This window comes from Meriones unguiculatus, chromosome 2, assembly GCF_030254825.1.
Source record: "Meriones unguiculatus strain TT.TT164.6M chromosome 2, Bangor_MerUng_6.1, whole genome shotgun sequence".
NCBI classification, from domain to species: Eukaryota; Metazoa; Chordata; class Mammalia; order Rodentia; family Muridae; genus Meriones; species Meriones unguiculatus.
The window spans coordinates 157,442,464-157,460,967 of record NC_083350.1 but is presented as its reverse complement, the minus strand read 5'-3'; the positions used below and the strand labels follow the sequence as shown (position 1 = coordinate 157,460,967).

General features: G+C 42.6%; 1 protein-coding gene across 3 annotated transcripts in view; it reads left to right on the top strand.

The window, feature by feature from the left end:
* Slc7a11 (solute carrier family 7 member 11) overlaps positions 1-18,504 on the top strand; it is a 144,923-nt gene that overhangs the window by 48,144 nt on the left and 78,275 nt on the right. For all 3 annotated transcript variants that reach the window (XR_009590104.1, XM_060378288.1, XM_060378287.1), the window contains exons 7-11: positions 6,420-6,543; positions 8,370-8,473; positions 9,267-9,363; positions 11,206-11,355; positions 13,145-13,322. Coding sequence is in view for 2 of the 3 variants with exons in the window: in XM_060378288.1 (XP_060234271.1) it covers positions 6,420-6,543; positions 8,370-8,473; positions 9,267-9,363; positions 11,206-11,355; positions 13,145-13,322 (653 nt within the window). In the remaining variant the exon portion in view is untranslated. The remainder of the gene's footprint in view (positions 1-6,419; positions 6,544-8,369; positions 8,474-9,266; positions 9,364-11,205; positions 11,356-13,144; positions 13,323-18,504) is intronic.

The following is an 18,504-nucleotide window of genomic DNA, read 5'->3' as shown; positions in this document are numbered from 1 at the left end:
GGGACATGGGGCGGGGAAGAGGAAGGAAGGGTATGACCAGGAGGAGATGTGGGAGGGGGCTACAGATGAAATACGAAGTAAATAGACTGTAATAATAATAATTATTATTATAAAAAAATAAAAAAGTGGTTCACTGAGACCTCAGTGTACTTTGGGTCAAATCGAGAGAAAAATAATAGAATTTTAAGAGAAATATTATATGCACATTACGGCAAAAATAAGAACTAGCTACAACTGTGGAATTTAATTTATTGCTATTAAGATATTTCATCCTATGACTTAATTGCTAGCATTTAATTTAAAGCCAGTTTTGTCTTTCTAAACTAGAACTTGCCTAAAATATGCTTGTGTTTGTTCATGATAAATATAGATAACTATAATGCATCCAGAGGACACACACTAAATCTTCAGAAAATGAGAAAAAATGAGATGCACACAATGCAAAAGTTTTTTGAGATTGTATAAAGTGGGAGCAAATGAAAATTTATGCTCATGCTACACTTTTCTGTATAATTTTATTTAGTCATGAATTTATTCTGGGAGTAGGGCAAAAAATAAAGTATTTATGGGACAAAATGCTTATATTTATGTTTGCGGTTGCTTATTACTCTGCATTTCTGAGTTATAAGTTTGTATTTCTCTTCATTTGTTCTGCGAGGTTTTGGGGGAATTTGATCCTTTTTTGCCTCTTTTCTTTGTCCTCTTCCTGTGCTCCCCCTTTATATATTCCTGTATACGCATTTTCTCCTGAGCCTCCTGCGGCCCCCAGTCTTAGTCCGTGTCTGTTAATTTTCCACTTCTCTTTCCAGGTCCCTCTGTTTTCTCTCTCTGTTTATGGACTTCTTCATCTATGTACACAGAGAGTGGAGAGGCTTAGAGGAGACTGACTTGGAATGTCTCAGAACAGCTACCTGTAGTCTTGTGATGTTCCACGGGGGCAGATAGGATTGAGCTCCGTGGTTGGTGTTTTCTCCTGCACTTAGGCCACAATATGCTTGTTGTATCCATGTTTTCAACTGTGCTCCAGAAAGGTCATTAGGCATGAACACTAAACAGGTTCATCCGGTATTTTCTTCTTCTTGATAAGTTTGTTTTTTTTTCCTTTTAGTGTCAAACTTCACCTTCTCCTTGGTTGCTTGCTATATCTCCTCAAACGTGTGGTTTCTTTTTTGTACCTTTAACATCCCATTCCCGTTCTTTTTTTTCCTTTTTATTATTAGTTACATTTTACTAACTCTGTATCCCAGCTGTATCCTGCTCCCTCATTCCCTTCCAATCCCACCCTCCCTCCCTCATCTCCTCCCTGCCCCTTTCCAAGTCCACTGATTGGGGAGGACCTCCTCCTCTTCCATCTGACCCTGTTTTATCAGGTATCTTCAGGACTGGCTGCAAGTCCTCCTCCTCCCTTGTGGGTGGGGAGGTCAAAGAGCCTGCCATTGAGTTCATGTCAGAAACAGTCCCTGTTCCCTTTACGAGGGAAAATCGATTGGCTACTGAGCTACCACAGGTATATCCGAGCAGAGGTTCTAGGTTATATCCATACATGGTTCTTGGTGGAGTATCAGTCTCAGAAAAGACCCCTGTGCCCAGATATATTTGGTCCTTGTGGAGCCATTCTTAATTGATAACTAAAGATATAGCCACTCTACACTAAATGGAGCAAAAAAAAAAATAGATGCATATGAACTTAACCATGGAAAATTGTCAATGATAGTTATAATTGCCCCCTTACTAAAAGTGTAAGTACATAGCCACATTAGATGGTCATGATGAAGATATTGCTATGCGCAATACTCAGCAAATGTGAGTGCCATGTGGACATAAACTCATGAGTATGAAGCATATGGAAAGCTTTTTAAACTCATTAATATTTGGTCTGTAATATACAATCAAAGTTTGAAAAATTAAAAAAAATTAGTAGAAGCAATAATAAAAGAAATGAGAACAACAAAAAAGTAAATTGGTGAACCCAAATGAGAGAGGTAATGATGTTTGAATTATTTCTTGGTCAAAACTGTGAAAAAAAAATGATGTAAATCTTTCAGTGTCCCTGCAGGGTCATTACAGAGAAAATCTGAAACAAGTATGTCTCTAAAATAAATAGCTAGAATTGGAAAGTGCTTAATATAATTATAAATACTTTACGCTGCAATGAAGCATCGCTCCATTTCAATTACATAAGAGCAAAGTCTCCCATTTTTCAGCAGTCTTTAAAAAAAATCCTTGAAAAATACTAGTTTTCATTTATTTATTTATTTATTTATTTACTTACTTACTTTTTTTTTTTGCATTTCACATTAAGAAGTTGGCCATCCTTTTGCTCTTCTTGATTATGATGTTTTTGTCGTTTCTTTCACTGAATGCCAAATTCATGCATTGAAATATTAGTTCATTCGAAAAAGAAAGTTGAAACATGAACCACTTAGAAGGTTCCAGAGCATAGTAGAGTAGGTGGTTTTGAAAAGGTTTTTTTAATAACTGAAGTGTCTGCCACTACGTTCAGGCACATACCTCAAACGTAAGAGCCTCTCCCTGGGCTCAGTGAGTTCTAGGTCCTTATGGGGCCCCGAGGTAGCAGGTTTGATTCGTAACAGTCTCGGAAGATTTTGTTGATGGACTATGCTACATTCAGATGAGTAGGCACTGCTCTGGTCGCCGAGTAGCAAAACTCCCCTTTACTTTGACGTTTCCATGAAAGACTGGATTTTACAGCAGTCTCTCCTGGCTGAACTGAAATCCTGGAACCTGTCTCTCTGGTGCTTAATCGCAACATACTTATCACAACATACTGAACAGATTCTCCGCTTGTGGCGACTGTTGGTGCATCCTCACACACACAGGCGTAACTTGTGCAGCACTGGCCTGATAATATATCGCTGACAGAAAACATAGCATTCATATGTCGGCATTCTAGGACCCTATGGGTACAGAACCACACACACAGACCGTGACAATAGGCCTGATAATGTCTCACTTACATAAAGCGTAATGTGTCTCTGTCGGCATACTGGTATCCTTCAGATCTTGAACTTGAGGTAAAAGTCAGAACTGCATAGTCAAGACGCCCTGGCAACAGACGTTCTAGACCTTGGACGCCATCAGGAGGGCTGGGCTCCCTTTCCAGCTCTCCGCTCACTGCTTCGGGGACCTTGATCCCTGTCACTGACCTCTGTGGGCCTTGGCATCTCCGCTCAGAAGAATATGTCTGTTACCTCCTACATAAACATAAGGTTGTGAATTGTATTTATTTACTTTGTGTACCATCCCACGAAGATCTGAAGCGCCACACATCTACTTCCGTATCAAGGCTCTCTGTGGGAGCTGTGCAGATTTCTAAAAGACAAATATCCACCCATCACTTTCGAAAGTTGAGCCATCACCATACAAGAAGAAACGGAAAAGGAGCTCCTGAACAGGCGTTTCGGACTTCCAGGTTGAAGAATCAAAACTACTTAAATGTGTGGCCAGGCTGCCTAGAGATGTCAAATTAAATTAAGCAGCGGGAAACTATCGAAGACGTTTTGGAAGACAGTTTCCAACTAGAAAGAAAGTGTCCCATGCGCACACTTCTTGCCTGCTAATAGGAAAATGCATACGTAATAACGGTGGCTCTTGAGGACGAAAGCAACTCTTCTCACTGAATTTGTGGTTTGTTTGTTCCAACAAAAATGTTCAAACACTCGAGAAAGAGTAGGGCTTACAGGTGCGTGCTGTTTACTCTTATCGCAAAGCTAATGCTTTTGTTGCCGTTTAGGGCAGATGGCTGCACCTCCGTAGTTTAGAAGGTTTGAGGGACCCACGGTCTCTGCGCTCCTTCCTCCAAATCCTTTCATTTCCTGTGCCACCGGCCTTCCTCTTCTAAGCATGCTTATCTGCCCTCTGCATCTAAAGCCTCCAGGAAGATCGCTCTGACGTGGCCTAATAGCTTTTATCAGCTCACGCGGTGCTTCTTATGCTTGGATACTTGTAACCAGGACTGAACCACGTGGTGGCCTGCCCTGATCAGGTCAGCTGCTCGCCTCTGTAAATGATGCTATTTATGCCAAGGCAACCACCAAATCTGCCCCGCCCCTTTCCCTTCCCTGAAAGTGGACCGGAACTTGAGGACAGTCGGCAATGCCAGCGGCTCTGCAGCCAGTGTCTCTGATGCCCTGGGCTTTATTTGATCTAATTAGAGAGAGTCACGATACGTTTTCCTTCACTCTCTCACTCTTTGTACTCTTCTTTCAGGTTCTTGAGGTTGCCCCTCCCACAGCTGTGCGAGACAGGGCCCAACCCTGATTTCAGGTTGGGCCATGCTCACAGCTGAATTATGGCGTCCACTTACCGGCTGGGTATACTCGGACAGTTACTTAAACTCCCAAGACTCCATTCCTTCCTAAATAAACACAGTGCTGATTTTCCCAGCTCACAGGAAATTCCAAAGATTTTTTTTTTTTTTTAAAGGCGGCTATGTAAAGTGCTTATCTGAACATCGGGGCTAGAGGCAGCCCACTGCTGCTATGAGTGTTAGTGGCGAGCCTAGCAAGAAGGGCTAACCTAGAAGCCTGGGTCAGCTAAGCCTGCCCGCGGCTAAGATGGATGCTCAAAGTCCCACTGGGAAAAGGGTCCAGGCAGCGGGGCTGGCTTCAAGGAGCAAGCTTGGAGGCTCAGTTCTGTGCTGGAGGACCACAGTCCCAAATTTCAGATGCATTCCTCTGTTATTTTCAGCGTGATCATCCTCCTCTTCTTGCACAAGGTAGTCAGCTTGGTTTTTATTAATCTAAACTTGTCACACCTTAACCATGTGCTTGGAAGGGGTGGGGGGGTCTGTTTCCCCCCTTCTCTGTATCTCCATCTTCCTTGATGGAAAATGTGGCTGCTATACAAGCTTAAAAGACCCCCAAGCTCAAAGTAATTCAGTGACTGGCTGAGAAGGAGAACACACACCTCATCTTTTCCTGCTCGCCTCTTTGCATTGTCATCCAGGCTTTCAGAGAACTAGAATTCATCTTTAATTGCCTCGCCACCTCGTTGTTCATTGGCTCAGTGATTTTTTTTTCTTTTGATTTAAATTTAGCACATATCAATTACAGCTAGCAGGGTCTGTTCTGGGGCTTACAGGAAATTCCACAGGACCCTCTTCACACTGGGGATGGAGAACATCTGCAGCTTTCATGTTCAGGTGCCAGGATTTAGAGGTCGAGGCTGAAGGCTTTGGGGATCAGGGCAAGTGTCAGGCTGCAAGCAGCCTAATGAATGGCAGTTGCTGACTAGCTGGTTCTGCCCGTTCTCAGCAGGGGTTGTCACCATTCAGTATAACGAGCTGGGACTCAGTGTGTTAATCACATCTAGCCAGTGAGGCCGGCCATGCCTTTCCCCTCCCGGTTCTGTACTGCATTGTCGTGTTGGAAGAAATTATTTTTGAGGTCTTCATTAGTGGCACCCTGCAAGGTGAAGCCTCTAGGAGGGCTTTGATAAGCAGAATGGCTGAAAATAAATAAATAAATAAAATGGCCTGCTTTTGCGCAGGGAGTTGAAGGTTTAAGTTGCCTGAACAGAAAGGGTCTGAAGAGGCGATTATGTTAAGCAAGTAATGTGTATCGGTAACATGGAATCAAATTATGAGGGTCAGTAGCTTCCTGGCTTCCCCACTGCATTAAATGAAGACATAATGTTGCGTTTGTGCCGGGTACTTCTTGAGGCCACACAGTGTCAGCACTGTCCAGTCGTCTATACTTCACAGCATGTCACCTCTAATTTCATGGGATTATCTGCACGGCTGCTTTATTAGCTGCTCGTGATCTTGAGAGTCCTTTGAACTCACAGCAGGGCCTGGCAGAGTCATTGCTGTGTACGCTTCTCTAACATACAAAGTTCTTATTGCCACGTATCAAGATAGATACGGCTCACTCGCTCACTTCCAAGCCTCTTCACTTACTTGTTTGCACCACGAGCAGCCTAAGGGGAGAACACTGAGTGTGAAAGATGCTTTGGAGGGCTCCGTTTAAAAAGCTGTCAGCGCAGGGGATTAATAGTGGAACAGTACGTGGTCCTCAGGTCAAGAGCATCAGGATCACTTAAGAGTGATGCTGATCCCATTAAATCAGAAACATAGGGCTGGGCTAGGCGGCCTGTGCTGTAACAAGCCTTCCAGGTGGCTGTGAGGTTAAGATGGCAGTGACATTCATGCCGTAAAGAATGGGGCAGACCTACATATCTGGGAGATAAAACCATAGACAGGTTGTACGGAACACCTGCCCCCATGGATCGCATTAAGTTGCAAAAGGTACTTTGTTCTGATAAAATGTTCTTTCATATGCCAGCAGAGCCTTCAATCCTGGCCCATGCCAGGACAGCCATCCCTGGAATCAGTCTTCTGTTTCTTTGGTAGCAGAGAATGCGTAATGACCCATAAGTGATGTCTTTGTGTATTTCAGAAACATCCCCCTTGCAATCTGCATATCCATGGCCATCATCACAGTTGGCTATGTGCTAACAAACGTGGCCTATTTTACAACCATTAGTGCCGAGGAGCTGTTGCAGTCCAGCGCTGTGGCGGTGGTAAGTCAACGTGACAATCATGCCAGTTTGAATTTGGGTTAATGAGGCGGCTTTATTGTGGTTCCCTCCAGGACAAAGTGTTTTGAAGTTCGTCATCTTTCCTTGACCCGAATGATAATATTTTGAAAATATTTGGAGCACACCTTCCATAGCATATGTGATATGACATAGCTAACCTCTGCTGTGGGTTCTCTTTGTTATTTTTTTAAATCTCCTTGAAAACGTTTTCACATAAAGCTGCTGAAAACTCCATCAGGGCTTCCTTAGAAGGAGGAAATGTTTTCCGAACATGTTTGTAAGGACAGGTGGACAGTTGCTGAATGTAGATAAATTCAGGTTTTGATGCAAAGCATAACCCATTCTTCTAATTTCTGCTTATAAACTTTTCAAATGTCTACTTGAAGCCTCTCTCCAATGTAGCATTCTAGAAGTTGCATGAGGACCATGTCTATTTATCTATTTCTAGCATAACCTTGGAATAGTAGTGTTGGGGTATTCATAAATTTGGAAACAACTAGGCGATAAAATGTGAAAGAGCTGTTACTGTAATACTGAAGATGCTGGTGTCCATTGTGTCTCCCTAAGAAGCATATACATATAATTCCAAAACTCTTGTCCTAAATTATTTGATACCAGGACCATATTTGTTTTCAAAGATCATGTTATGAGATTGTTTTCTGTAACATTGACTTCTATTTGCTCAAACACTTTAGCTTGTAAGAAAAAAAAAATTCACTCACTTACTCAAAGTCGGGAAGGGTGAAAAATTAAAAACATCCAGCGACATTCCCATCCACGAATGTCAATTCCCTTTAACATAGTCTCACTTCCTATCAGCAACACCCAGAGGGCATGATTATCTAATTTTGTGCGAACCAGTGTATGAGTTTGCCCTATGAAAAGGGCTTTGTCCACTGTGGTGCAGTCAGGCAGTGAGACGGACAAAGCTTCCGGGTGTCTGGTCAGTTGCCTTACCTTTTTAGGCAAAGGGCAGCACTAATTTTTCAGAGCGCATAATGGGGTCTGTTAATTGCATAGCACCAGCTGCATCAAGGACAATGAAAGAAATCCTGCACTGAAAAAAAAAAAAAAAAAAAAAAAAGCATCTTTCACAGAAATGTGCAGGGCTGCACACGTGACAGCCTGGAAGGAAATCTCAGAACTTTGTCTACCTTTTATGTTTTCTGTCACTCGTCAGGATCAGAATTGTGTTCTAGCTTTTCACGGGAAACCCTGGAAGGAAATGACGGCTTCCTCGGGCGGGGGAGGGCGGACTCCATAAACGGGTTCAGCTGGTCTGACTCTACCGAGGGAAAACTCCTTCCGATTGGCTCATCCCTACGACATAAATGCTCAACTTGTCTATTGTCTTGATTTATCCTCTAGCACCAGGGTTGGTGTGTGAAACAAGCACCTGTAACTCCCGTGAATGTGTATCTACACCTCATCATCCAAAGGTGCCCAAAGGGCAGGCGTTATGCAGAACAGTCTCTGTCTCTGAAAGCAGAATTTCCGAATTCAGCTTCTTCCTCTGATCAGTCAGAGACGATAGTTGATAAAGAGTCAGTAAATGGGTCATTGCTTTGAAGGGAGGGAGAAGGCGATTGTCTAGACCTTTGCCCACAGGTCTGAGACAAGCAATGCCACGGTACCCGCTTCTGATGATTGTCTGTGGAGTCCGTTTGACCCTAACCAAAAAGAAAGATTATAAAACATTCACGTAGCACCAGGCTAATAAAAAGTCAAAGAGCAAGTTTGGCCTAAATTGTTTCATTTTATTCCACTTTCTGGGCAAGTATTAATTTGCTGGTTCGTTCTTTCCTCAGACCTTCGCTGAGCGGCTGCTGGGAAATTTCTCATTAGCAGTCCCGATCTTTGTTGCCCTCTCCTGCTTCGGCTCCATGAACGGTGGCGTGTTCGCTGTCTCCAGGTGAGCGAGTTCATGTATTTTCAGAAACACATTTCTGTTTTAGAGATTGGATGTGATAGGGATAACTTTTAAAGAGAAAAGCAATAGTGCCTCCGAACCTGTTGTTTTTAAAGAGATATGCAAGTTTGTCCGTAGATTCCAGTGAAGTATGTCTGATTCTTTCCAGTAGAGGGCGCTGCGCGCCTACGCATAGCCCACTCCGAGCAGGGCATGCGGCATTTTTTAAGAGTCTGTCTACAGGGTCTAATAACAGCCTTTATTTCTAGCGAAAAAGTCTTTTGTTTTTCTGAAGGTGCCACGAAAAAAAAAAAAAAGAGTAAAATAGAAAGCAGAAATAGCCACCCCACAATCTGTACCCGTTTTGCCATATTTGATGCTACATTAATCTCTTTCGTCTCCTTGTTACAATGTAAATAATTTACAGATAAATGTGGACACTACGTGTATACACATGTGTGCAATGCAAGTGTGCCAGCTTAAATTGACAGTAGCAATTTAGAACTGAATTTGCCCCCAGCTACTGTTATAGGAAGGGCTCCGCTCAGTGCGATATTGCTATTGGTTTTCCTCAAAGTATTCATTGCAAGATAGGTCCCAGACACTGTATGTCCTGAAATGAGACTTATCGTTAAGTCTGCCCTTTGTCTTCAGAGCACAGTCCAAGTGGCCAGCTAAGAAATACCAGTACGCCTGTGTGAGAAAGATGCATGCATGTTGCTTTGGGGATTTGAATTTTTCCCATTTGAATGATTGATTGCATAGTCAGCTCCACCATTTTTTTTTCTCCCCCCAGGTTATTCTATGTTGCATCTCGAGAAGGGCACCTTCCGGAAATCCTCTCCATGATTCATGTCCACAAGCACACTCCTCTGCCAGCTGTTATTGTTTTGGTAATGCATGTTCACAGATAGATGTGGATATAACCTCAGCAAATGGTTAGAAAAGAGGGATTTGAACAGACATCCTGACTCACCACTCAGTTGGTGCTGGGTCTGTCATGCTTGGGGGGGGCAGAGCCTTTCCCCACGGCTCGCTTTGACGGTGCACTTCTGATGTGCATAGGATGCCCCACCTCTCTTCTTTTCACCTTTGCAGAAATTTGTAAGGTGTAGAGGGAAAAAAAAGTGCCGTGGTTTCTCTCCTTGGCAGAGAACCTCAAAGGAAAGGAAAGAAAAAAAAAAACCCCACAAGGATACAATCTAAAGTACTGACTCAGAGTTCAGCTGAAATCAGACTGCACAAAAATTATTGTTGTCTCCTCCTGGCTCCCATCGTAATGAAACACACGCTACATAATTCAAAGCCTAGACAAAGCACTAAGCTGTGAAACGATTCTCCAACAGTAACTGAGACCTGTGAGAGCAAACCTTGAAGAGAAGAAAGAACAACCCCACATGTAAATTGAAGCTGTGGAGTTCTCTATGCTGGGAACAATATTTGTGAAACGTGGTCTACAAAAGGCTGAAAAAGGTGTAAGAGCCCTCAAATACCCATCGGCAATGCTGTAGTCATTTTTTTCGCTCTCTCTGATTTTAGTAACAGTTTTTCTTAACCAGAGTCTGCTGTCGAAAGCTCCCTAGGATGCACTGAACATTTTTTTTTCTTCTCCATGCATTTAATTTGTTTCAGAATGTTTCCTTGAAATTTCTTTTTAAAGTACGCACTGGCTCTGTGCAGAATCTGGGAGCGAACGTCACTCGTGGGAGCAGGGTGTCTTATTCCATGAAGAAGGCTTTCCTTTGAAGCTTCTGCTATCATTCATGCTGTCCTTGACTTTCTCGCCTGCACAGTCCTTCTCTGCTGATCTCTATGCTACATTGTTTCCTGGTCTTGAGGGTCACGTAGAGTTAGCCCAAGGGAAGAGTTGACCTGGAGCAGGAAAAGGTCAATGTTTTGCATTCAGAAGCCAAGAAATTCACCTTCAAGTGGTTGCTTCCTGAGTGTGGCTCCCAAGAGCTTCTCAGAAATCACTTCAAAGCTTCATTTGAGTTTTCTAGTAGGCTGCATTTAATATTTACGATCGTCACTTGTTAATAGCTCGTTCTGCATTGATTTTGAGTGGTTGGATGTCTTTTTGCTTTTTTGTCCTTTGAAAACACAGTGTCTGGGGTAGCGTGTACCTGTGCACACTGCTAGTCTTGTAAGCATTAGAACCTGAATTTAGTCCCCCACAACTGTTGTGATAACTTGCATTCATAATCCCAGTACTGGGGAGGCAGAAACAGGAGGATCGCTGGAGATGGCTGGTCAGCCAGCCTCACCTACATGGCCAGTTCAAGGCCAATGGAAAACCCTATCTCACAAGGCAGAAGTTATTGAGGAACTGCATACTGAGAACAACAGCCAAGGTTGTCCTCCACATGTACTTACAAACATCCCTGCAATTCTACACACGTGTACCTGTGTGGAGATGGATACCTTTTACATACAAAACAAAAACAACAGAAAAAACATTGTCTCCTCTCTAATGAAAAATGAACTGACAAGCAACAAAACAGCAAATTCCTATAAAATTCCAACTGGAACGGGGGTGATGAGAGCACCCTCCATTGGAGGCTCAGTTGCAGCCTAAGAACAGAATACGGAGAAGAAGCCTGTGGAGTCTAGGCTTTGGTCAGGATGACAGTTTATCATTTTAAGGGACTACCTATAATGTGAGGCGGTGTTATTGTTTGCTATTACCTGCTCTCTCTCAGTTCCCCGTGTTTACCTTGTCTCCCCTCTTCCCCCAGCTTCCTTTGACGATGATAATGCTCTTCTCTGGGGACCTCTATAGTCTTCTAAATTTCCTCAGTTTTGCCAGGTGGCTTTTTATGGGGCTGGCAGTTGCCGGACTGATTTATCTTCGATACAAACGCCCAGATATGCATCGTCCTTTCAAGGTAACCTCAGCCATTTTTGATGGGTTTACATAAATCTCTCTCCTAATACCTAGACCTTCTTTTGTCATAACTTGATGATGGGGAGATTGGGCGGGGCAGGGTCCTGCAGAGTAAAAAATTTAACTCTTGCTTTCTGTTGCACTTCACTTGGGGAAATTATATGCATTTTCACGTATGATAGAGTGAGTTTGTCACAGATTTTATTTGTTGAGAATAGAAAGTGTCAAAAGATACTTTTCACATTGGATTTTCATGCATGGCTTGGGTATGTTCAGAGGGTGGGATACCTCTGTCTTGATACTAAATGGATGCAAACAGCTGGGCTGTGAAAGAACAAGTACTTCATTAATTAAAACTTGAAGTGAAAGCAGAGAAGGGTGCTGCTTTACAGATTAGGTATTTTAGTCCTTATTGTAACTTGTTAGCACTGTGGCAATTTCCCCCCCATGTACTCTAAAGCAGCAGTTCTCCACCTCTGAGTCTGGACCCCTTTGGGAAAATGACCTTTTCTTTCATAGGGATTGCCAAAGACGATAAAAAAAGAAAAAAAAAACCACCAGATATTTACATTACAATTTATTTTTCCTCCTTTTATTATTGCTTTTTTTTTTTCAATTTATTCACTTTTTATCCTGGTTTTAGCCCCCTCCTTCATCTCCTCCCATCTGCCTCCCTCTTCTTCCCCTATCCTTCTCCCCTAGTACACTGATAAGGGAAGTCTTCCTCCCCTACTATCTCACCCTAGCCTATCAGGTCCCATCGGGACTGCCTGGCTCCTCTTCCTCTGTGGGCTGGCTAGGTCTCCCTACCAGGGAGAAGTGATCATTGAACAGGCAACCAAGCTCATGTCAGAGACTGTCTCTTCTCCCCTTACTAGAGAACCCATGTGGAGACTGAGCTGTCTATGGGCTACATCTGAACAGGGGGTCAAGGTTCTCTCTATGTATAATCTTTGGTTGATGTATCAGTCTCTGCCGTCTCCCCTGGGCCCAACATTTTTTGGCATTGTTGGTTTCCTTGTGGGACTCCTGTCTCCTCCTATATTACAGTTTGTAATAGTATCAAAATTATAGTTATGAAGTAGCGGTGAAAATAACTTTATGACTGGGGGTTATCACAACATGAGGAACTGTATTAAAGGGTTGTAGCACTCAGAAGGTTGAGAACCGTGCCCTAAAGAAATATGAAATACCAAAGAAAAGTAGCATGACCATTTACTATAACCGCCATTTTTCTTTGGGAGGACTAGAGAAGAGCCTTGTTACAAGCCTCAGATGCCCACGGGTCACTGTGATCTCACTGTTTATTTGCTTTGAAGACATAGCACAGATAATGCTGCCAGTCATGTTATCGGGATTTGTTTCTAATTGTATTCATTGCCACAGCTCGCAGCATCTTTATTAGCCGTTGACTAGGAGTTGGCCTGCTTTATTCCCATCGGGCCTTATTGTGACTCTCAACAGGAAATCAATATTCACTGAGAGGTTTTAACACGTGGCAAAGCCACTGGTGCTCTTGACTCCAAGTGAAAGTGGGTTCTAATAATTACCAAAGACCAATCTTTTAAGATGAAAAATGTAGATTATAATGATAGTTCACTAGTACAGAAATTTGAATAGATCATCTACCAGGAAGCACACTTTCCTACGTGTGACTTAAATATTCTAAAACAAGTCAAGAAACTGCACTAGCGCGTGCTCTGTGATGACCTGGCCACATGACTGATGCTCTCCACCCCTGGTCTCTTAAACTTGTGTGACGCTGCTGTTTTCCTTCGGTTGTGTTTCAGGTGCCCCTGTTCATCCCGGCACTGTTCTCCTTCACCTGTCTCTTCATGGTTGTCCTCTCCCTTTACTCGGACCCATTTAGCACCGGGGTCGGCTTCCTCATCACGTTGACCGGGGTCCCTGCATACTACATCTTCATCATATGGGACAAGAAACCCCAGTGGTTCAGACAGTTGTCAGGTAAGACTTTTAAGCATCTTGGACCTGCTGAGAGACTGTGTTATAGAACACCCATAAAGGTGTGCACACGGAATACTCCTCTCTTAAAGAGGAGAGCTCCAAGTGGTACAATGGTCCGTTAAAGTCAATGATGACATTGTAATTTCAGCCAATGGGAGAACGACAGGAAGGACATGTAGAGTGCAGCTCTTGAATCCTATTGGGTATTTAATTCAGGTGGCTGTAATCTCTGGCATTTTAGAGAAAGAATAGCTTCTTTAGGAATAACTTTTTTCAGTACTGTAAATATCCTCACTGCTCCTTTGAATCCCCATAGTGACGTAATGATTGTTCTTTTTGGTTGATTACAGTCTAGTGACTGTCACTACATTAGATTGACCAATGGTGTGAGATTTGTTGGGGACTGAGGTGGAAGCCTGCAAATGTCTTAAACATCATGGCTGTAATATTACCTACCTTGCTAGGAAAAGCAAGCTGCAGAGGTTTCTGGTAACAGCAAAACACAATGATGAGAACAGCAGCTCACATTTCCTGTGTGGTTTCTATATGTTTGCATATGTGTGACCACGTTCCCTCAACCACCATTTGAGGTGGTAGAAGCCATTGTTCATATTATGTAGACTTAGAGTTATGTCATTAGAGCATTCATGTAACTCTGACAAGTCATGTGGATGTAAGAAAAGAGCCAGGACTCAAATTCAAACGATTGCCTTTGAAAGACAATACTGGACACTGAGAATGGAAGAGAGTAGATTGAGGCTGAAGATAGAGAAAGGACATGGGTGGCTTCTTTATGGATAGTGATGAGAGTTGGGGAATATCTGAGTGCGGGTCCCATTAGCAGGACCAAGAGGAAGTGAAAAGCATTAAAAAGGAAAAGCTAGTTCAACTTGGTAGCCAGTTAGGATGTGGAGGAGCAAATACAGAAGGACAGAAGGTGCTTTGACCGAGCTGTGGTGTCAGGAGAGCTCATGAGCTCTTTCCCACCTTCACCATCTCAGATCTGTTCTCAGGACACAGGTCCCAGATTCTGTTTTCCCTACCCAGGTTAGGACGCCAGGACTCAGCCAGAGGAAGAATTTACAATTGGGTGTACAGAGTCTTGAGCCTGACACCTAGGGTTTGAACTCATATTTGCTGGGCACCAAAGTCCACCGAGTTAGTCTTACCACCATGACAAAAATATCAGACCAAAAAGAATTTAGGAGAAGAAACATTCATTTGGGCTCTGGTTTCAAAAGTTTCATTCCATGCATCTTCATGGCTGTCCTTTCCCTTTATAAGACCCTCTAGTAGCGGGATTTGCTTCGTTACTACTCTGACTGTGATGGCTCTATTGCTTTTAGAGCCCAAGGAGTACCTGATGAGGCGAAGCTGTAGCCAGGAAATGGAAATCCACAGAGCAAGGGACTAGGGTTAAAAAAATACCTTTTTAATGCAGTCCTCAATAACTGATTTCTTCCAAACAAACCCAGCTTCAAGTGGCAAATTCAGCTAAACACTCATCAGTGGATTAATCCTGGTGACCTTTGGCACAGGAAGGGCACATCATTGTAAATAAAAATGTCCTCATTTAAGTCATTTTTAAACCTGGTATTTTGTTGTAGTGACATGGGCTAAGTCACACCAAATATGGTTTACAAAGCAGATATGCTGTTGTTAGTGGGTCTGGTGAGTTTGGAATATAAATTCCTCTGGTTTGTATTTGGTCTTAATTTACATAGTTTACCATGAATAATCTTAAAAATCCAAGGGAGGGCGCTGTCTTGAAGCTCTACCCTCATGAAATCGCAACAATATGGTCACCTAAACAAGACTTGCAGAATGACAACACAGGTGACATGTCAAGGTGATAGAGGGAATCTCTAAGGCCTCACCCCTAGGTGAAGAGACACAGGTAAACAATAGCTGGTGAAAAAGGATCATCCTTTCTTCTGGTCCAAGCCCCATTATAGGTTATCTAATCCTGGGTGGTCAGCCCTATTAGAAAAACAAGCCATCAACGCTATATGGACTCAGTATTTTAAACACATATGTATAAAAATGATCATCAAAAAATAATTCATAAATTTGAAAGAGTTGGGACATGGTAGGAGTTCGGTGTTAGAGAAGAAGGTTAGAAATAATGTAAGTATAGTACTTATATGTGAAATTCTCAAAATGTAAAAATTTAAATTGAAAGTCTAGCGATTTAGTGGGAAAATGTCAACAAGAAAAAGATATATGTATCTAATCTCTAATATATTGCAAGAACAAATTTACACCCATTTAAAACTGTTCTGCGCTGACTCTTTGAACTGATGTTTGGCATTGTCAGATTTTTCTACTATTATTTCTACTTGGGCTTTACTTTTTAGCTGGCAACACTATTCCTGAAAGAAATGTTGCTATGTAAATTAGGATTTCAACTCTATCAGAAATACGCTGATTAACTGAGCACATAGTCTCTGTATCTTGCAAAGCTGTGTTTAATTTTTTATAGACTCTATTTAGTTAGGTTTTCTCTATTAGAGACACTGACTATAATCCTGTGAAGGGAGGAGGAGTTCCATTAAATTATTTGCATTTAGGTCTGAGTTAGGCATCATCTCTGAGACTGAGGTACACAGAGAGCTAGGGGCCTTAAGCATGGCAGAAAGCTAACACCTAGAAGAGTGAGCCAACAGCCTTTGAGAGGGAGCATGAGTGAAGAGAGGAGGGCAAGTTCATCATCTTGTCCCACCCGGAAGGCGTTCTGTCCTTCCCTGTGCAGTCAGCCAGTTCTAGCCGGTCTCTCTTCACGCTAATGCAGGCGTGCTCCCGGCCACACTGTCAGTTCAGATCAGGCTTTTTCATATGTGAGCTTTCTTTGTTGCCCTTCTTTGCTCAGGTAATTTTGGAGGTTTTGCTACGTTTCTGCATCTAATGATGTTTTGAACATCTCCAAGGTCTCTGCAGTTAGTGTCAGCCACTGGTGGAACGAATTGTGGTGGAGAAAAGTCAGGATGGTTGTTGGGTCTCGGGGAAGCTGTCACCTCTTACCAGGGATACAGCCGAACATTCTGCTTTAAACTGTGATCACTGCAGCTCTTTATCTCTATAGACAATTTGAAAGGGAGTGGGGGAAAACAGCAGTCCTCTGTGATTCTGTTTGATTTTCCTCTTAGGCAACATTCTTGTAGTAAAATAAAGAAAATTCATAATATGTATTACTGCAGTAGCAAGTATTTTTCTTAGCCTTTAGCCAAAACAAAACACACAGACAAAACAAGAGAGTCCTAGAGCAGTACCCGACCCTTTCCCCAAAGACAGACTTTCTGTCAGAGAGAAAGCTTCCTGTGAGCTTGAAGGAAGGAGAGCCCTGCTCGGAGCAGTTAGTTCAGTTGTTAACTATCATGTTGCTTTGCTTGGTAAAATTCTCTAGTTTTATGTTATGTTATGTTATGTTATGTTATGTTATGTTATGTTATGTTATGTTATGTTATGTTATGTTATGTTATGTTATGTTATTTTCTTTAACCTTAATACATGTGAATGGATTAGCCCCGTGACAGTCTTGCAAAATGCCCCTTGCCAGGGCTGTTTCCAGAGGAAGTTGTAACTAGACACCATTCATAGACTGGAGCAAGGGTAGTTGTCACAGACAGCCAGGATGCGTTCTGAGCCCAAGGATGTGAGATTTCGAGAGATCTGATGAATGTCTTTGGCCACAGGATGCCAGTATTGAACCACTTTTTATGCGACAGCATTTCCAGAACTAGAAGAGAGCACTCTCTTAAGGGGGTAGTCAGATATGCAGAAGCTCTCTCCTCCTTCTGTAATGGGGCAGTTAATTCTTCTCATTTGTTTACAATATTTATTGTTTACAGACAGACAAGCTTCTCAGGGGAGGAACAGGGGGCAGCTTCTACCCTGATGTGTTTGGATAAACAGAGGTACTAGACCCAGGAAACCCAGGCCAGGGCTAGCAGCAACCGTTGGACTTGGTAGCCCCTAGTTATCCACTCAACCCTATCACAGCTGAGAGCCACAGAGGGCTAGCAGTAGGCTCCTCTTGCTCAGGTAGGGAAATGGAGGCAGCTGTGTTTAAACAAAATCTTTGATTGTTAAAACAAACAAAGTAGAAAGAAAAAGGAAATAAAAAGAAAAAAAGAATCTGCTCTGGCCAATGTGAGCAGAGTGCCTATAATCCATCTTTGTGGGCAGCAAGCTTGCCACTCCAGGGCCTAAAACCACATGCTGCTCAAAGCGTGGCAAGACAGCTTCGTTTGGAACAAGCCACTGAAAGCTGGTTAAAGCAGTTGCAGGCTTTTCCTGAAGATTAGAATGTACCATTGTTAAGTTTGCCTATATATTTCTTAGGGGCTCAGAATACATTCTACTAAGTAAGTATTGTCTTTATGAAAGTACTTTTCTCCATTTAAGAGAATATACTAACATTTTTAATATAATACCGGGGGCAGGTTAGCTTTGTACTGCTTCCCAAGCTCACTTAATCTTAGCTGCTGCTCTCCTGAGGATACCAGATGTGATAGGGTGAGTGAGATTTTGCAAAATCGGTTGTAGTTCCAGTTTACCTCGAGCATAACAAGGGAACATGAAAAGCAAAACTGAAATCACAGCATTACTGTAAAGTCACATAGGCTGTAATAATGGAAAACTCCAACAGTAGGTCATCGGCTCATCTTTATTTGAAGAGATGATAACACAGGTTTATTATTGTATGGCCACTAATCTTATTGTGAATGTGAATAGGCTATATAACACTCCAAAGTCACATGTTCTACAGTGTTTCTAGAAGCTTTTTTGACTGCATTGAGCACCTGTGCCATCCCCACAAATGTAGCCTTAGGTCTATAACTGTAGAACAGCTTGGAAGGAAAAGTTGGGCAATCAATGAGTACCTTAGGCCAACACCAATCCCTTTGCTAAACATTCCATCATAATAAAAGTTATGCCAGCACTGGGACCACAAAGGAAGAGCTGAGAAAGTCTGGGGGCAGTAACAACAGGGCTGGTTAGGTAGAACCATATACTTTGGGTCTTTGCCTTTCTCTGAAATGGCGAATCCAATCGTTCTCAGAAGGGCACATGCAAACAGGGCCATCCCGGTTGCTGCCATAATCTGGAATGGATGCAATGTCCCCACACAAGCTAGCAAGAGACCTAAGCAGGCAACTCAGTGGAAACCTACATTATAGAA